Source organism: Festucalex cinctus, chromosome 8 (genome assembly GCF_051991245.1).
Source record: "Festucalex cinctus isolate MCC-2025b chromosome 8, RoL_Fcin_1.0, whole genome shotgun sequence".
In the NCBI taxonomy this organism is placed as follows: domain Eukaryota; kingdom Metazoa; phylum Chordata; class Actinopteri; order Syngnathiformes; family Syngnathidae; genus Festucalex; species Festucalex cinctus.
Window position 1 is genome coordinate 19688575 of NC_135418.1, and position 18830 is coordinate 19707404.

General features: G+C 41.7%; 4 protein-coding genes across 4 annotated transcripts; 3 read left to right on the forward strand and 1 right to left on the reverse strand.

Moving 5' to 3' along the window:
• The first annotated feature begins 492 nt into the window (after window positions 1-492).
• LOC144023917 (von Willebrand factor A domain-containing protein 1-like) lies at window positions 493-7330 on the forward strand. The gene is made up of 5 exons (XM_077529864.1): window positions 493-674; window positions 1469-2002; window positions 3552-3830; window positions 3943-4218; window positions 5745-7330. The coding sequence occupies exons 1-5, from the start codon at window positions 584-586 to the stop codon at window positions 6020-6022; spliced, it is 1458 nt and encodes a 485-aa protein (XP_077385990.1). The 5' UTR covers window positions 493-583; the 3' UTR covers window positions 6023-7330.
• Window positions 7331-7849: 519 nt separating this feature from the next.
• On the forward strand, window positions 7850-10534 carry LOC144024306 (olfactory receptor class A-like protein 4). Its single transcript, XM_077530504.1, has 4 exons — window positions 7850-8280; window positions 8353-8616; window positions 9827-10066; window positions 10193-10534. The coding sequence occupies exons 1-4, from the start codon at window positions 8011-8013 to the stop codon at window positions 10403-10405; spliced, it is 987 nt and encodes a 328-aa protein (XP_077386630.1). The 5' UTR covers window positions 7850-8010; the 3' UTR covers window positions 10406-10534.
• A 941-nt stretch (window positions 10535-11475) lies between these two features.
• ora4 (olfactory receptor class A related 4) lies at window positions 11476-13955 on the reverse strand. Its single transcript, XM_077530503.1, has 2 exons — window positions 13869-13955; window positions 11476-12530 (listed from the first exon to the last, which is right to left on the reverse strand). Exons 1-2 carry the CDS (start codon window positions 13953-13955, stop codon window positions 11535-11537), a joined length of 1083 nt encoding a protein of 360 aa, XP_077386629.1. The 3' UTR covers window positions 11476-11534.
• Window positions 13956-14948: 993 nt separating this feature from the next.
• On the forward strand, window positions 14949-18184 carry fndc10 (fibronectin type III domain containing 10). The gene is made up of 2 exons (XM_077530505.1): window positions 14949-15299; window positions 15417-18184. Exon 2 carries the CDS (start codon window positions 15517-15519, stop codon window positions 16429-16431), a length of 915 nt encoding a protein of 304 aa, XP_077386631.1. The 5' UTR covers window positions 14949-15299; window positions 15417-15516; the 3' UTR covers window positions 16432-18184.
• The last annotated feature ends 646 nt before the right edge of the window (window positions 18185-18830 follow it).

Consider the following 18830-nt stretch of genomic DNA (forward strand, 5'->3'; position numbering starts at 1 on the left):
TCTAGACCAGAAATGTAGCCTAAACCAATCAAATGAAAACTGTAAACACAGGCACCCTGCAGTTTGTTTGTTTGTTTGTTTGTTTTTTCAGGCTTTATTCACGTTTTACAAAAACAAACAAACAAACAAACAAACAAACAAAACAAACTAAAACGTAACAAATAAAAATACAATTATATAAGAATTAAAATAGGGGAAAGAAAAAATATATATATAAAAAACAAACATTAAAAGACAATCACATTATACATTCCAAAGATATCGTCCCGTGTGACGTTTCCTTTTACAGTTCGCACAGTCGCAGTGGATTGATAGTGGGGCGTTTCTTCGTAGGACTTTGCAATCTGCCAATTATTTGCTCATTAGACGTGTAATGAATCACCAGATGACCGCGGGCAATGACTGCCTGTTACATGTTGGAGCAGCGAGACTGCGCGTCCTGGCGCAGTGGAACTCTTTCAAACGATGATGTGACTTCCTGGACAAGGAGGAGGAGGAGGAGGAGGAAGGTGCTCCGCGCATTTCTAATCAACACTTCGACACACAATAAAGGATAAAAAGTTATGTCGTGTGTGACCATCAAATGAGGATGAGGACTATTTTGCCTGCTTGCGTTTTTCTGTGGGTAATGCTGCAGCGAGGCAGCTTGCAGGTTGTTGAGTTACCTGGCTCAGGTGAGTGACAACATGCGCACTGTGGTGATCATATCTCTACATATTCATACTCACAGTCGATATTTTTCGGGTAAAATTTTGCTCTAAACGTTTATTCCAGTAGTACAAAGTAATTCTTTTCAACTGTCATTAAATTAGGTATACCTGCACAGCCTAATAAGATTCAACGTAAGAGCTTGACACTGGTAGAAGAATGAGTTTAGCAATCTGTTTAATTTCACATTTGACTATGACCAAATTATGACAACCAAAGACATATTGCACTTTTTATTGGCTTTTTTACATCAATCATAATATTGTACGTAATACACTTTAAATGAAGGTTCTCATTAAGTTAGCTTAGTAAGTTATGTCTAGTGTCCCAATACTTTTGTCTATCCACTGGAATTTTCAGGCATCTCGAACACTCCCAGATTCCACCTCTGTTTTGGATGAATGCAAAGATGCAACCTTTCATTCAAGCAAGAGGGCCGATCTAACCCTCATCATCTCATGTGTTGTGTCTCGGTTTCGTTTTATTTTCATCCAGCCTCTTCTCTCAGATCCCTAAAGGTATTCGTTTTATGAGCCGGCTTCCTCCGCTTTTTCACTCTTTTCCCGCTGTTTTATTTCTCCCTTTAAAATATTAATGATTGTGGGCGATTTCTGCAATAAAATATTTCTTTGGTTCTGCCGAGGCTTCAAAAATGGAGCACACGGACTGCACAAATTCGAACACTTGTCCTGGTATCAAAGCCCAATTACTCCAACTATGACTCCTCCAAGTAAATTGCTGTCTTCCTTCTCCTGTTTAGCGTCGAACTGCTGCGAGGGCGACATTCTCATATTGCTGGACTCTTCGGGAAGCGTGGCCAACTACGAGTTCTCACGCATGCTGGGCTTCACCGCCAAGCTTCTTCGGCCCTTCTCGCTAGGCCACGGCCACGTGAGGGTTGGGCTGCTGCAGGTGGGCACCAAACCCACCCTCGAGTTCGGCCTGGATGTGCACAGCAAACAGAGAAGCTTGCAGAAAGCTCTACTCGCCGTCACACAGCTGCAGGGGAGCACCAACACCGAGGCGGCGCTACGGATGGCTCGGCAGCTCCTGGCGGACACGCGCGTGCCGAAAGTTCTGCTCTGGCTGACGGATGGCGTCGAAATGGGGGATGTTGACGAGCCCATAGCGCAGCTGAAGGCGCAGGGGGTTTCTGTGTTGATTGTGTCCTCCGTGCATGGCGACTTCCAAGTGTTGCAGCGTGCGGTCTCCCCTCCTGAGGAGTCTCACCTGTACTCTGTAGACATTGAAAATATTGACATCATCACAGAGAACATGAGAGAGGCAATTATCAGTAAGGGCTCTATTTTCGTTCTAAGTACATAGATTTACAAACAAGGGGTGTGTGACATTAGCAAAATGAGCCATGATTGATTGCTACCTGAGTCCTGAGCACACGTGATGTCATTTTCAGTGGACAGCAAGTGGCAAAATGTGTTTTAAAGGTTAATTGGACGATGGAAAAATAATAACGTTATCAAATTAACTATAGACAAAAATATTATCTTCTTACTGCTGAAATGGTTAAATGAGTCATGGATCTCTTTAATATTGCCGTTGTGCAGCAAAATGCACCCGTTTTCATCCATCTCATGGGGGCGGCCATTTTGCTACTTGCTGTCGACTAAAAATGACATCACAGTTGCTCAAACTGTGATGTCATTTTCAGTCGAGCAAGTGGCAAAATGCGTTTTAAAGGTATTAATTGTACGACGGAAAATAATGAAGTTATCAAATTAATTATAGACAAAAATATTATCTTCTTACTTCTGAAATTGTTAAATGATTCAAGGATCTCTTTAATGTTGCTTTTGTGCAGCAAAATCGATCCGTTTTCATCCATCTCATGAGGGCGGCCATTTTGCTACTTGCTGTCGACTGAAAATGACATCACAGTTGCTCAGGTGACGACCAATCACAGTCCACTCGTTTTGTGAGTATGATCATGTGACATTCGCAAGCTGAGCCCTGATTGGTGGTTCAATGAGCCCTGAGCAACTGTGATGTCATTTTCAGTCGACAGCAAGTGGCAAAATGTGTTTTAAAGGTATTAATTGTATGATGGAAAATAATAACGTCATCAAATTAATTATAGCTGAAATGGTTAAATGAGTCAAGGATCTCTTTAATGTTGCCTTTGTGCAGCAAAATCCATCCGTTTTCATCCATCTCACAGGGGCGGCCATTTTGCTACTTACTGTTGACTGAAAATGACATCATGTTCACCCTTAAAATGACGTTCACCCTGAAAATGACATCACGTTCATCCTTTTTCTGAGTATGATCATGTGACATTCGCAAGCTGAGCCCTGATTGGTGGTTCAATGAGCCCTGAGCTTCTGTGATGTCATTTTCAGTCAACAGCAAGTGATAAAATTGCCGCCGCCTGTGATGGATAAAAAGTCATAGATTTTGCTGCTATATTTAATATTTATCAGAATACCATGTTTAGATTAATGGGGCTACATATAACATATTAATGTACGTTTTTGTAAACCACACACCATTTCAACCGAGCAGTATTAGCATAAGTTAGCATGCACAGCCAATGGTAGCAAACTTAGCTTCAAAATTGCAGTGGTCCAATGAGAAGTAAAATATGATTTTCCCAAGTTCACTGATCAGTTGCACTGCAGTACCAGGCAATTTTTTATTACACCATAACTGTTTATCATGTTGAAAATCTAGAAACTATCAATACTATTACCATACAAAAAGTAAACGCAGTAACTAACATGCAAATCATCTACAGCAGTTCAGACTCAATGTTTATGTAATTGCATGACAAATATGTACAGATGTTACTTGCATTGAGTTTTGCTCTGTGTTTGTCTCAAATATAGAAATCATTCGAGCAGAACGGCTCAGCGCCATTGACATCACATCCCAAAGTGCTGTACTGCAATGGCGCCCTGTTTTAAGCACACTAAGTGGTTACTACGAGCTGTGGTACAACGCCATCGGGAGTACACGAGCAGGGGCGAAACGCATCCTCTCGCGAGAATCCAGCTCGGTGGAACTAACCAAACTGCAACCCGAGACCACCTATTCCGCCTTCCTGCGGCCCGAGTCCAACAAGAGGCTTTTCAACACGCTCACCGTGAGCTTCACCACGCTTCCGGGTGAGAATCATTTATTTATTTATTTGGCTTGACAGTGATTGTTTAACTTGACATGTTGAACTTGATTCCTATATGATAATTATCACATTGCCTCTTCTTATAATACCTTCAGGCGTTTTAAGCCCAACAGTGGTCTCGGTGTCCGACTCCGGCCCCCGTCAGACGCGAGTGAGCTGGGGTCCTCTTCAGCCAGCTCTGGTTCAGAGATACACCGTGGAATATGGAGCCATTCCAAGTGGAGCAGTCCACACTGTGACGCTCCAGAGCCACCAGAACTCCACTGTGCTCACCGACCTGGAGCCTGGAACCGAGTACCTCGTCACAGTCGGTGCTTTGTACAAAAACGGAAAAGAAAGAGCCATGTCTGTGAAAGCATGCACTCAAGAAGGTTTGTGGATATGTCATCTTGCTCATTATATTATGTTTATCTTACAGTTACATTAGTAAAGACAATACGATTACATTCGTAACTTGAACTTGTGCTCCCAAATTATGGCACTTAGGCTACTTATAATTAGGGATGTAACGATATCCAAACATCATGATACGATATTATCATTATATGAAGGTAGCGATACGATATTTATCACGATATTGTGGGGGTATTGGCGATATTTAAAAAGGATAATATTGTAAAAGAGAGCTCATACTAAAAAAAAGCACAATATTGTGCTTTTGTACATAACAGCAATGCATATAAACCACCTACAATCTCTAATAACAATATTGAGGCACTTACTTGCTAATGTAAGCACACATTGATCGCTTCACAAGCAAATTTGATCCCCCTTCATCTGACAATTAGCATAATTTTAAACATAGAAGGCCAAAACATCCCTAATGAAAATTAAATTGCACTATTAAACTAGGCACTAGAGGGTGCTAGAACTACACAAATAGAAATCAACCAGACTTTTTTTTTTTTAACATGTGTTCCTTTTAAATATTGTGAACATGACGACGACGACATTGTGGCAGTTTTAATATCACGATATCATGATATTGCCCTTATCGTGACATCCCTACTTATTATGCTACATTTCTACCACGTGTTATGCTTCATTTTGCCAAGGCACAGAACAGTTTGTGTAGGCAAGGAGTGGACGTTTCAGCTATGTAAACAGTGTGACATCATAGCAGTGTGACATAGTGTAACTAACCAATGACATCAACAAAGAAGAGGAAGACAACACAGTTGCGGGCAATCTAGCAATTCTTCTTTTTGGTATATGGCTGTTTATTACAAAAAGACAAGATTTGTTTTCCTTCTAGTGGCATCGTAATCTTTCCATACATTAAAAAAAAAAAAAAGGAAAAAAAAGTATAGGTTCCATACCAGGAAAACCTTTTTTATTTCTATAGCATTTACATACACATTGTCCCTTTAACACCTCCAAAACACACTTTTAAAATAATATAAAGATACACTATATAAACGCATACTGCCCAGAGCCAGCTGAGATAGGCTCCACCCCCCCACCCCGACCCTTGTGAGGAATAAGCGGTCAAGAAAATGGATGGATTGATATATAAACACATATTTAATAGAGAGCAAGAGCATTGGATAACACAAAAATATTGTGCAGTGTACACCATTATGTGTTAACAGCAAACAAATCCACAAACTTATGTCACAGTATACATCCACAATCATGCCCACAGATGTACTGTACATTATGAAATAAACTAACAGTATGCATAAAAATGATTAGAGGAGGTGATATTCACTATAATCTATAGAAAAAAAACGAGGTTGACCAGAAAGTACGTTCTTATTTCTTCATCTTTTTTCAAATTTATACCATGTCAAACTAGCGAGTGAGCCTCCATCTAGTGGTCGACAATAGAATTACACATAATTTAAACTGGTGGATGAATAAAGTTGATTTTTTTTTTTTTTTTTTTTCTTCGCAGCACCCGCAGCAGCAGCTTTGCCTGCCCTCGCTGACCTTCTGCTGACCTCAACGACGCACAACGACGTGCAGGTAGAATGGAAGGCCCGGAAGGAAGGCCTGAAAGGATTCTGGCTCAACTGGCAGAAAAGGGACGGCCATGACTTCACTTCCACATACCTGCCGCCCTCCTCGTACTCAACGCGACTCACACACTTTGCGCCCAGCAGCCGTGTGTGCGTGTCCCCAATTTACGGCTCGGGCCGAGGAGAGGGCATATGCTGCACGACAGAGAAGTAAACAGGTTAATGGAGTTGAATGTCTCTTCGGTGCTTTTTTTTTTTTTTTTTTTCCCAGCTTTGCTTATTTGTGGAAATGCAATATCCGTTTTCCTGGATTAACGAGAGAATGCTGCAATCAAGCAGCTGGTGAACATTAGGCATTTGGAGTGCCAGAGGCACAAGATAACATGTGCGGGACTGAATATTCTTCTTCTTTTTCTTTTTTAATGAACTACAGACAGAACATTACAGCATGTCCTGACTGTGGCTTGGCAAATACAAAATACTGATTATTATAACCATCCCTAACACGATAGTCCGAATTTAATTTCCATAACATGACTAATCTTATAACTAATATTTTGACATATTTACAGAAAAACACAGGCGCAAGTAATAGACTAACATGTATTTTTGAACAGTCCCGTTTCAGTGTCTTATCTGAGGTGGATGTGACTCATGAAAAAAAAAAAAAAAGTATAAATATGATTCCCCCCACTCTTTTGCCTATAACAGGTTGGTAATTGTCAGAATGGATGACACTCAGACGGCATCTTTTTGATTTAACACGAGTACACCAAGTGCAAGCTTCTTCCATCAGACTCTCCACTTATACAAGCCTAGAACAAAATGTGCTTTACAATTTGTGTGTTTTTAAAAAAAAATCTTTTTATGCTTATTTATGACTGTTGTTCTTGTATTTTTGGGTTAAATTAAAAGTAATAATAAAATAGAAATAATATGTTGTCACACGGGCGGCACGGTAGTCGAGTGGTTAGCACATCTGCTGCCCAGTTCTGAGGTCTCCGGTTCGAGTCCAGGCTCGGACCTTCCTGGGTGGAGTTTGCATGTTCTCCCCGTGCCCGCGTGGGTCTTCTCCGGGTACTCCGGTCTCCTCCCACATTCCAAAGACATGCATGGCAGGTTAATTGGGCGCTCCGAATTGTCCCTAGGTGTGCGTGTGAGTGTGGATGGTTGTTCGTCTCTGTGTGCCCTGCGATTGGCTGGCAACCGGTCCAGGGTGTCCCCTTCCTACTGCCCAGAGCCAGCTGAGATAGGCGCCAGCAGCCCCCGCGACCCTTGTGAGGAATAAGCGGTCAAGAAAATGGATGGATGGATGGATGTTGTCACACGTTGATTGTTGACAGACAGTCCAGTATCATGATCCAAATATGCCTAAGTCCTTGTTGTTCTGGTGTTTGCTTGGTTATGGCGCCATCTAACGGCTATTGTTTGAAATTACAACAAATAACCTCATTTATTTTCTGTATATGACAATTATGGGTACTCCAGTGTTCCATTATAATAAATACAAAATGTCTCGGAATATTTCCCTCTTCCCTCACATTCTGGAAGAGTCTTGACCAGTTTAGCGAGTGTTATTTGCACAAAAGCTGTTAAGGTAGTGCAATTTCTTCAAACAAATGCACCATAACTAGTGTTGTTCCGATACCGTTTTTTTTGGCCCCCGATACCAATTCCGATACCCAGCTTTGCAGTATCGGCCGATACTGATACCCTACCGATACCTAAGGTTTTTTTTTTACTCAATATTTTCCTCAACTGAAACATCACACTCAATCTGACAGTCAGTTCAATTGAAACTCTCAGAACTAAGGAGCTTGCACATATGCACATAACGCAGCTATTTCCCGAATACGATTCAGAGTTGGGTCATCATAATAACGTCAACAGCCGTGCTCTTCCCCAAGGATGATGCAGTGCAAATGAAGCATTTCGTTCAGGATGAGCTGATTAATCACTTGTGGTTCATTAGCTTGCAACTTGAGCTCCCCCAGGAACAAACAACATCCTCCTACTCTGTGAGCTAACAAGGAATGATTAAAAACAGCTTCACCTTCCTATGGACCCTGACTGGGAACACCTTGCAAAAGATCCCTAAGTCAGTTTGGATGACATTCTTATGATAATCAACAGGAATGAAGCTGCAGCAACTTTTGATATTTGAGACCATCTTTTAGTGCGTTTTGGGTTTAAGAGGCTAGAATGGACGTCGCCATGGAGGAGGACATGGAGCTGGTGGGAATGGGACTTCGTGTCTCGGTGTCCCCGCTCCAAATAGCCATGTACATCTTACTGGTACTGCTCGGCATCGTGGGTAACTCCACCGTAATCGGGGTGATCGGCAAGAGCGTGTTCGTGGAACGCGGCCGGGGGCATAACTCGGACATCATCATCATCAACATGGCCTTGTCCAATTTGTTGGTGTCGGTCATGAGGAACACACTGCTGGTCATCTCAGACATTGGATTGGAGGTAAGTTGGATGCCTACCGACATACAGTTAATGCCCGTAACTTCTTTTCAATAACGTGTACATTTTCCGCAGCTGTATTCGTCAAAGGAGTGGTGTCGATTTCTCATGGGCGTGTGGGTGTGGCTGCGCTCGGTCAACGTGTGGTCAACACTTTTCCTCAGCGCTTTTCATCTTCAGACTTTAAGGCGGGTGGCTCCAAATACTGGCACCCTTCGTGCACACCGAGGGACTCTGAACACCCTTCTACTCAATCTTGCTTTCATCTGGCTTCTCAACTTTTTATATTCCATTCCTGCATATATCTTTTCTACAAATGGAAATATGAACACCACAGAGGTGAGCGCCTGGTTTTGTTTGTTTTGTTTTGTTTTAAAGATTACAATTACAATGTTTTGAATGCATTCTTGAGAAAATATGTTTTCTTGTTCTTTCCACTGTGAGTTATTTTCAATCATGATGCCGTGATTTAAGGAACAGGAAGTTTCTGGATTTATACAATATTATATATTATGTTATTGAAAATATTGATTGTTCTAATCAGCATAAAATGCCTTTGAGACATCCACATTTCACCCCAAAAGAAGTTGAGATTTCCATGTGAACGTCATAGTCATTGTAATAAATATATGTTATGCTGTCAGATATGCATATTGGTCAAGTTCCACACAAATTTATAAATTAACGTCAGGCAGGTAATATCCATGCAAAAAGCAAAATATGTGATCTTGCTGACAGGGTTGGGCTAATATCTGGGTGTGCAACCCGCGGCTCTGGAGCCACATGTGGCTCATGGAGCCACATGTGGCTCATGTGGCTCTTTAGTCCCTCTCAAATTGCTCCCTGTGGATCTCTTTAAAAAAAAAAAAAAAAAAAAAAAAAACGGAAGAAATTAACGTTGTTTTTTTTTACGCATTTAATTTTATTTTTTAGATAAAATATTATTTAAATAAATTAATAATTAAGGAAAAAAAATAAATATTAAAAAATGCCAGAGTCCAATTTTTAAGTTCAGAATAAAATGTCAACAAAATTGCCCAAAATGTCAGGAAATAGAAAGCCTAAAAAAGCAGGAAAAAAATGACCAAAAGAAATAGCCATAAAATGTCCAAAGAATGTTCATAAAATTGTCAAAAACATCAGAAATTTGACAGAAAGGCAGATAAATCTAAAAACTTATGAAGCATGAAAAATAAAAACATACAAAAATAAAGTAGAAGAAAAATAATTGCATGCTGTATATTTATGTGAAATAAAGTAAAACACAATTTTGGTCATTACAATGTTAAAATATTTTTTTGCAATTCCAGACAGATTTTTGTTGTTGTTTGTTTGACATAAAATGTCTCTTTTGACAGTAAAAGTTGCTTACCGCTGGGCTAATGTAAACATTTAATGGGCACATTACAGTGGTCAAAAAGTTACACCTTGGTCTCATCATACCACAACAAAATATCCCAAACACGTGGGAAATTTGATACGGCATTTGAATGGGTGTGCAGACTTTTTACATCAATTGTACAATATGACTCCTTTACCTCTTTACCAGACGCTAATGCTGGTGAGCAGCACAACACGCCCCCTGCTGGGCTGCGTGTGGAACTTTCCCTATTCCTTCAGCGGTTTGTCTTACGCCACCACCTCCATGGTCATCCACGAGACCCTTCCTATCATCCTGATGCTCTTCACCAACGTGGGCTCACTGTACACACTTTACACACACGGCAGGTCTTCAGTGAAGGACGCGCCAGTCATCAAAAGGGTGCCAGCTGAGAGACGAGCAGCTAAGGTGGGAGGTGTTTTGTGAACAGCCATTGTAAAACCACCACATCGTGTATTAAGGTGTTTGGAACTTTTTTTTTTTTTTTTAATATAGTTTTAATAACATTATTATGAGTTACTCTGTCTTCTCCAGGTGATCCTGGCCCTCATCATGCTCTTCATCGTGTCATGGGGCACCAGCATAATCTCCGTCAACTACTTCAATTACATCCGCGGTTCCTCGGCCGAGTTTCTGCTGGTCATCGCTCGCTTCGCCAACATCATCTTCATCGCGATGTCGCCGATGGTTCTGGCAGTGGGACACCGCCGACTCCGCTCTTTCATTAAATCGATGCTCTCGCATTGAAAAAGCTGCTGACAAAACACCATTGATATTCACTGGACACTTCATTAGGCACACCTTATGAGATTCAATACAAGAACTGTAAAAAACAGTTTTGATTGAGGCTTATTGTGATTGCCGTAGTCAGTGGTGGCACATTTAGCTCACAGCTCTGAAGTTCATCTCAACTCAATTCAGCTTTATTATACGACACTAAATTACCTATTGATGTGTACATGAGATTTGGCTAACAAAAAGTCTACACACCCCTGTTCAAATGCTTGGTTTTTGTAATGTAAAAAAAAAAAAGATTAAGATAAATCATTTAAACTTAAAAATAATATGAAAATACAAGCTCAATTCTACACATGTTTCAAAGTACGGCATCTCAGACAGTAATCAATCAAAACCAAGAATATTATTGTCATCAACCATACAGCTTATGAAGAAGTAACAAAGACGTTACATGTAAACTTGAGAAACTAGTCACCAGCCAAACAAGTAGCATTTACGCCAATGGACAAATTAGAGTCTCCATTTGACCCTCTATGCATGTTTTTGTACTCCGAGAAAACCTTCACAGGAAGAGATTCAAACCTGGGACTCTCTTGAGTATGAGGCTGACATGCTAACCAACCACTGGCCGACTGTGCTGCTATTTATATTTCAATCTGTGTAAAATAATACTTCAAGAGGAAGTCAACCTCAAACATTTCTTGACAATAATGTTACCTCACTAGTCTAAACATGACAGTCTGATTAATATTACTTTGGTGGAATATAAATTGTGCAGCAAAATCCAGCCGTTTTTAATCGGGGCGGCGATTTTGCTACTTGCTGTCAACTGAAGATGACATCACACTTGGTCAGGGCTCAGGCAACGACCAATCACAGCTCATATGTTTTCTGAAGCTGAGCTGTGATTGGTTGTAACTGTGACGTCATTTTCAGTCGATAGCAGGTGTCCAAATGGCTGCCTTCTGATATTGTTAAAAACTGTTGGATTTTGCTGCTTAACTCATATTTCACGAACGTAATATTTAGGCTAGTGGGGCTGCATAGAACATAATGTCAAGAAAATTTGGTCAAGTGTTTTGGGTTGACTTCCCCTTTCAAACATTCAATGAGCATATTTTTTTCTTCCTTTTTTTCTTTAACTCTGACGCTCATGATTGTGTTTTCTTTCCTTTTGAACAACAAAAATGGTTCGTTTTTCATTCTTCCCTTTAGTCTTTGAGGTTTGACCCCCGCCTTCATTGTCTGCACTGTTCTGTTTAAGAACTTTCCACCAGCCCAGTATCATGCCCACAATTCTCCTCCTCAACTTGCCGTGCCCGAGCGCCACGACCATGGGACAGAAGCCCACAAAGAGTGAGGCGGAGAAATGGGCCACAGTCAGCAGGCCTTCGGCGTGGTGGCCTCTGTCGTGGTTGTAGTAGGTCACCGCGGCAACCTGCAGCACCCAGCACACCACGAAGAGCGACACCATCAACATGATGACGTGAGCCGCCTTGCGCTCGCCGGACACGTGCTTGTCCAGCTCCCCGTGTTCTCCCCCCGCAGTCACGGCCCTGATGTGCTTGGCCAGAGAGTGTAGCGTGGCCAAGTTGGTGCAAACCATCAGCACGAGTGGCAACACCTCATTGAAGGCAAGTGAAGCGGAGGCAAACGCTGCCCCCTGCTGGCTGGAGGGGAACTCCCAAATGCAGCCAAGGAGGGGCCTGGTGGTACAGCTGATCACCATCAGCTCCACGGTGGCGTTGCCATGGACGTGGGTGCTGTAGACCAGAGCGGGGGTAGAGAAAGCCAGGTTGGCCCCCCACACCACCCCCAGGATGATCCAGACACGCCGCCTCTCTCGCTGCAGGGCCAGAGGTCCGAAGGTCACGCGCTGTCGCCTCAGTGTGGTGCAGTGGAAAACGCTGAGCGCCAAAGTCACCCAGCAGCCAACAGCTCGCCACCACACCCACAGCAGCATGAAGACTCGACACCAACCCGGAGACAGACTCACGTCCAAGCCCAAGTCCGAAACAAAAATGGGCACGGTGCGGAAAAGTGAGGTGAGGAGGTTGGCCAGCGACAGATGCACGAGTATCGTGTCAGAGGGTGGAAGCCTCCGGGATGGACTCTCAGTGGCGGCCTGGACTACCTGCGAGGAAGACGGGAGGTTTAAGTCAATCAATCATGGCTCACCTGTTGTCTGAAGCTGAGCCGTGATTGGTCAACACATGAGCGCTGAGAAACTTTGATGTCATTTGCAGCCTTCAACTCGGCAAAATGGCTGCCAACTGAGATGGGTAAAAACAGATAGATTTTACTGCTTAAAGGTGGGGTTTTCCGTTTTCACTCAGGAAAATGCTCTATATTAATACAGGATGTATACCCATGAACTCCTTCTCAATCTACACCTTTGGGCTTCTGTTAATGTGTGGTGGTGATTTTTTTCCTAAACCGCCTTTAAGTTAAAGAGCAGATAAAAGAAAACAAAGACTGGTAAATAGTAGAGGTACTGTTTGAACTCCATCACTTCGTCACACGAAAGTGAAAAATAAACATCTTTTCTAAATTTAACACACCAAAAACAATAGTGTTGTGCCACTCTCAAATGCTGCTAGTGTGTTTGTTAAATGTTTGAAACGATAACCCATTGAAAATGGATGCTACTTTTGTTAGCAACGTTCTTTTGTCTACACAGAAAGAAAGAAAGAAAGAAAGAAAGAAAGAATATACTCCAATTCCACCATCACCATGTCGCAACAAGAGGCGCTAACCACTAGCTTAGCTCGCAAGCTAGCAGCTTTCCAGGTCTCGTTCACAACGTCACCTCCTGGCGTGGGAATTTAAAAAACCACACTGAGCTGTTGTGTAAATTATGGCATCCAGGGAGAATGAATTTTCGGAAGGCATAGCTAGCTAGCGAACTGCTCCTGCAGGTGTAAAAATAAATATCATGAACGTTACAGTAAAATACATATTTACTGTAATCTTACAATAAAATTTTAATAACTTGGAGCAAAGACACAAAAAAAACTTGTCTACACAAAAACCAAGTTCCCACAGCTTTGCTAACATTGCGAATTAATGAACAAAAAAAAGCTAAATTAGGAAGAGAAGTATCTCTAGTCTATTGTATCTGCGAACTTTAACTTGAACTTTTAACTGTTGCTGTTTATTCTACCTGTAAGACTGCAAGATAAAAAAATAAAAAAATAAAATACATTTTTCGATTTACATCTTGTTTACCCATGAAGGTTGAAAAAAGTAAAAAAAATAATAATAATAATAATAATAATAATAATAATAATAATAATAATAATAATAATAATAAACTATTTTGCCAAAAGACAATAGCCTACATAATTCTGTTTCCAAATGTAGGAAGTAAAAGTTGACAGAAAATAAAAACTCAAGTCAAGTAGGCTACAGTAAAATACCTGACATATTTAAACCGCACAGCTTAACATAAGACAAGCTTTGATTGTCTCACCACAAAGATGACCAAGAAGTTCCCCAGGATGCCACAAAAAACGAGCATCCCAAACAGAATAGCATCTACAGTGAGCACGGCCGACATGGCCTCACGTACACGGTGACATTGTTTGCACACTCACACTGGATCATGGAGGTTCATATCGTCCATGAAAGAAGCTGATGCTCCGCTTTATCTTTTATATGCCCACACAAAGATTCGCTGACTATCATCAAGGTTCGTTTAGTTTGATATGCAGACATTTTCCATCACTTCTCTCTGCATCACCAAGCAGCCACCAGAACAAGCGTGTTCTCAATCACTTCATGATAGCTTTGTGCAGTTTAAATGATTCCAAGAAAAGCATACAAATATACATGCTGCAGAGCATTTTGAAAGCTTTCTGTGACTCCTAATAATCCCTGTTATTTAAGATATTTTATAATAATTAATGTCTAGTCTAACTGAAACTGAAATCCCATGTGACCCCTCAGGCACCGATCAGCATTTTCCTTTTATCAGTCAGCAAATCGTCCTTACCCTTAGGCACTAATTTCCTTACTGGTGTCTCTCTCGGGATCAGATTGCATTTGCACAGAATCAACTCACAAAGACCTCTTTAAATGTGTTTAAACTCCTCTTTAAACTCAACAGCATGTATGTTGAGGTTTTTTTTTTATTCCCTCTCAATAAACACAACAAATATACAGAATGACTTGACCTAATACATTGGTTATCTCTCTAGAGTTTATCCTGCTTTTTGCAGACAAATATCTACAGCTAGGAGCAATAATTGCTGCTTTGGTTCTTCATTAAACATAAATACTCACTGGCCTCAAAATCAAAATCTAAGTTTAGGTGTTTCCCCCGGACAAAAAAAAAAGAAGAAGAAAAAAAAAAAAAGAAGATTAGTATATAAACTGCGCACAAAACTTTTTGTCGACTAAGTTCATTGGAGGCTATTAGGTGCACAGTGTGGCACCGCGCCACCGGGTGGCGCTTCTTTGTTTTTGTGGACATGGGTCGTTTCTTTTGCTTTTTTTTTTTGGCGGGGAATGTTTTTTCTTTTTTGTTTCTTTTTAATAAACGTTAATGTGGGGACTTCAATTGCTCTCCCTTTTTGTTTTTGCTGTCCCGCTGCGCCGTCCACGGAAAATCAGCCCCCCAATCTGGACACTGAAAAAGGGTTCAGGTTGCTTAACACTTTTCCTACGCCCATGTGTGCTGGCTGGGGACTGTTTTTTTTTTTGTTTTTTTTGGCAGCACTTGCGTGGGATTGTGACTCACGCCGATTTGTTGATGGCCACTAATCTCTTCACGCGCACGCGTGCACTGTGCGGCGCGCGCCCCTCGCGTGCACACGCCCACGGCGGACATCAGAGCTATACAAGTCAGGAGCGACAAGGAGAAGACGGCCGACAGACCCGCTGGCGCCGTTTAACCCAGGAAGTAAGTGCCGAGCTTCAATGGCGAGTCGATCGATGACGCGATTGATTTGAAGTCTTGTGTTGTTGTTTTTTTTAAAGCTCCTTTCCTTTCTCTCTGGTTGTGTGATCTCTGTCACAGATGCTTCAACCGAAGTGTCCTCGGCCGTGGTCGCGCTTCCCTCCTCCACGCGGATGTTGATCCGATTTATGGCCGCCATCAGCAAGTCGGACCAGAAGAGATGAGCAGCCAACAGCGGCCGTCGGTGCTCGCTTTAGCGGCACTGCTGCTCTGCACAGCACAACACAGGACTCATGGCAGCAGCAGCAGCTCATCATCATCATCATCATCATCATCATCATCATCTGCAACACCATCAGAGGTGACAGGGGAGGATTTTGGGATGCAGCGCAGGTGGCTCAAACACCATGGCAACAGCAGTCAGGAAAGCAGGCCGTGGCAGAGAGCGTCACGCCTCAACGCTTCCACGGTGGCGACGGTCAAGTGGAGCCCGGCATCACCGCTGTGTGCCTACCAAGTCACGGAGGGGGGTGTCGGGGGGCCGCTCTGCTTTCGACACTTGTTGGTCGGCTACAAGTGCCACAAGGGAGACTGCAGGTGGGCGGTGTCTTCGGGGAGCCTGGTTGCAAATATTCTCATCAATGGCAGCGTGCTACTACAGTGGAGCCAAGGGAGAGAGGTCACTGGGGGAAAGGGGTCACCCGTTTGGACAGGAGATCCCGAGACTAACTCTTTGAATAGGGACAAACCAAACAGCGTTTTTAGCGGCCGGCGCCACAGACGCGGAGGCTACGAGTTGAGCTGCTGGTGGAACGGCAGCTACACTCAGTTTGAGTGCCCAGGGGTCCATCTGGGTTCCGGGTGCAGGGACTTCCTGTTGAGCGAGCTGCACGAGAACATCCCCTACCGCATCTGCCTGCGTTCCCCGGCCCAGAGAACGGACCACAAGGACTGCGTGGAGTTCACGCTGCCTCCGTCCGGGATGCAGGATATCGTAATCGCCATGACGACAGTCGGCGGGGCCATCTGCGTGATGTTGGTCATCATCTGCTTACTGGTGGCGTACATCACGGAAAACATCATGAGCCCCGCGACGCAGCACACGTACTCCTACCGCACCCACTCACGCCACTGAAGTTCCGCTCGAACGCTTAACCCACCATCTTGTCCTCGTCTGACGTGAGCTTCACTTCATCGTTGTCCATGTAGCAACATCAGCGTGTTTGTGAGTGAACTGAAGCACAATATGTCTCAGAAACAGATCAACCTTTTAACCTCTGCAAACAAGAGCTAACGGGTCGTCATTTTAAAACAATTGTCATCAGCCAATTTGAATTTAAATGTAGGGGCATTGCTTTAGGTCAGCATTTCCCAACGTTTATTGCGTTACAGATGGTTTTCCTTCTAGTTGTGAAGACGTATTTGTGGTGACCAGTGTATAATGAAACAAAGGATCAAATATGCAACTTAACATTACACTGAGTGTGATTGTAACTACTGGGGGCCAGTAACGTCTAGGGTATCTTAAAAAAAATCTCTAAAGACTTGTCTTTCTTGCTTGTGCTTCATGCGCTAAAGTGGTTTTGATGGCTTTATTGGCATATTTAGCCTGTTGTGATTTAAGGCACATAGCGGGTCTTAGTATTTTAGGACTGATGATATTTTCTTATATTCCTGATATTGTCTGACATTGTCTTCATTGTTTGGCTAGTCCCCCTTTTGAAAAAGCTTTCCAAACGTGTTTCTAATACTCATTTCTGTTAGCTTGCTAGCTGTTAGCTTAGCAGTTAGCTTTTCCTGTATCGTGTGACGCAAGATGAGTGTTCTGACTTAGGCACAAGCGGATACACCTGATTTTCAAAACGAAACAAGAACTTATTTCGGACTCTGATGATCAATTAAAAAAAATTTTTGTTCAATCTGCGCAGACTGTCCACCCAACCTTTATTGATTTTATGGCACAGTGCCAAATAAAAATGTCACAAAAAAAGTATAAATACTAAACTAATGATCTTGTCTCAATTTACTCACAAATTCACTTAAAGTATGAGCCTGTCTAATACAATAGAGAGCTGAGATACTCACAGGAAGCCATGACAGCATTGTCAGTTATCATAAATGAGTAAATGTAAAATAACCAATGTAATATATGTACTCTCTTTATCTTTGAGACTGCATTCATTGTTACTTTTCTTGTCTGTTATCATTGTTGACATGAGTTAGCCGTACATACGTAGATGCCGCGTACAGAACGACCGACCATATGGCTAATTTAAAATAATACACTACCTGGAATACATTTCATTCATTTTTTATTATTGTCCTGAACAGCCACAACAGACAGACGATAAGTTTAACATGTCCATTTCTGGTTCTACTACATATTTCACCTCTTTGTCATCACTGATACCCTTTGTTGTGACAAAAATAGAAAACAGCCAAAGAAAAGACAAAATATACTTGAGGATTTAATCCTGAAATCTTGTGAATAACTTAAGGGTTATTTTGTCCTAGGAATTTAGGTTGAATTCCATATTGTACGACCCAAGGGCATTCAACTTTGGAGGTTTCACTGCACTTTACACTGATTACATGGTGAACCACCCCACTGTGTTGCATTCATCGGTTTGTGAGTGATTAATTGTTAATATGTATGCCGGCTGCAATATATACGGCAATATAATTAATGAAATGCTTTGAGTGTATCCCATTAGCTGATGTTTGCTCATGGCGCACCACACACAAGTCCAGATAAATGGTGTCCTTGTTGAAACAAAACAGATACAGAGGTACATGTGTCCATCAGACATGTTTTGTGGCATATGTCTGTATACATAAGTTTGTATACCATTTAGTAAAGGGCAATAAAATCTATATACTGTACCAAACATTATCTACAATAATTTTGTCTCCTGCTGTCAGCCATTAAAATATAATTATATTGTTTTGCAGCTTTTCTTTATTGTCTTAACATGAGAAAGTGGCCATGTGGTCGACTTCACACTTACAAGATGATACAAAGAGACTACATAGGAGTGACTACTGTGCTATAGTTTTCTATATTGCTAGTTCTTTTTTTTTTTCTTTTTTTTTTATCATGGTGGGAAGTGGTTAGCATGACTCTCTTTCTCACAGTTTGGCTCATATTTGAATCTGGAATATGACCCATTAAAGAATAGGTACCCAATTATTTGTCTTACAAACTACTGTAGCAGCCACACATTTTTCTGTTTACATGATATCACACTTATCATACGGACACATTGAATTAAAAATATATAAATAACCAACAATGAAAGAGAAAGAACTAGGACTAAATTTCATATATTCAACCATTTTCTATATACTGCATTAGTGGGTGATTTCGCAAATGTTGGATCAGGAAAACTAGGCTCGTTTGTTGTTATTTTTCTACAAAGGTATTTTTTTTTTTTTTTTTTTTTACATTTAGCAATTTTGCTAGGTTGATCAGTTTCATATCTGTGTATCTCATGAAGATTTTTTTAAATTAGTGGTTTAGTCATACGTTGACGT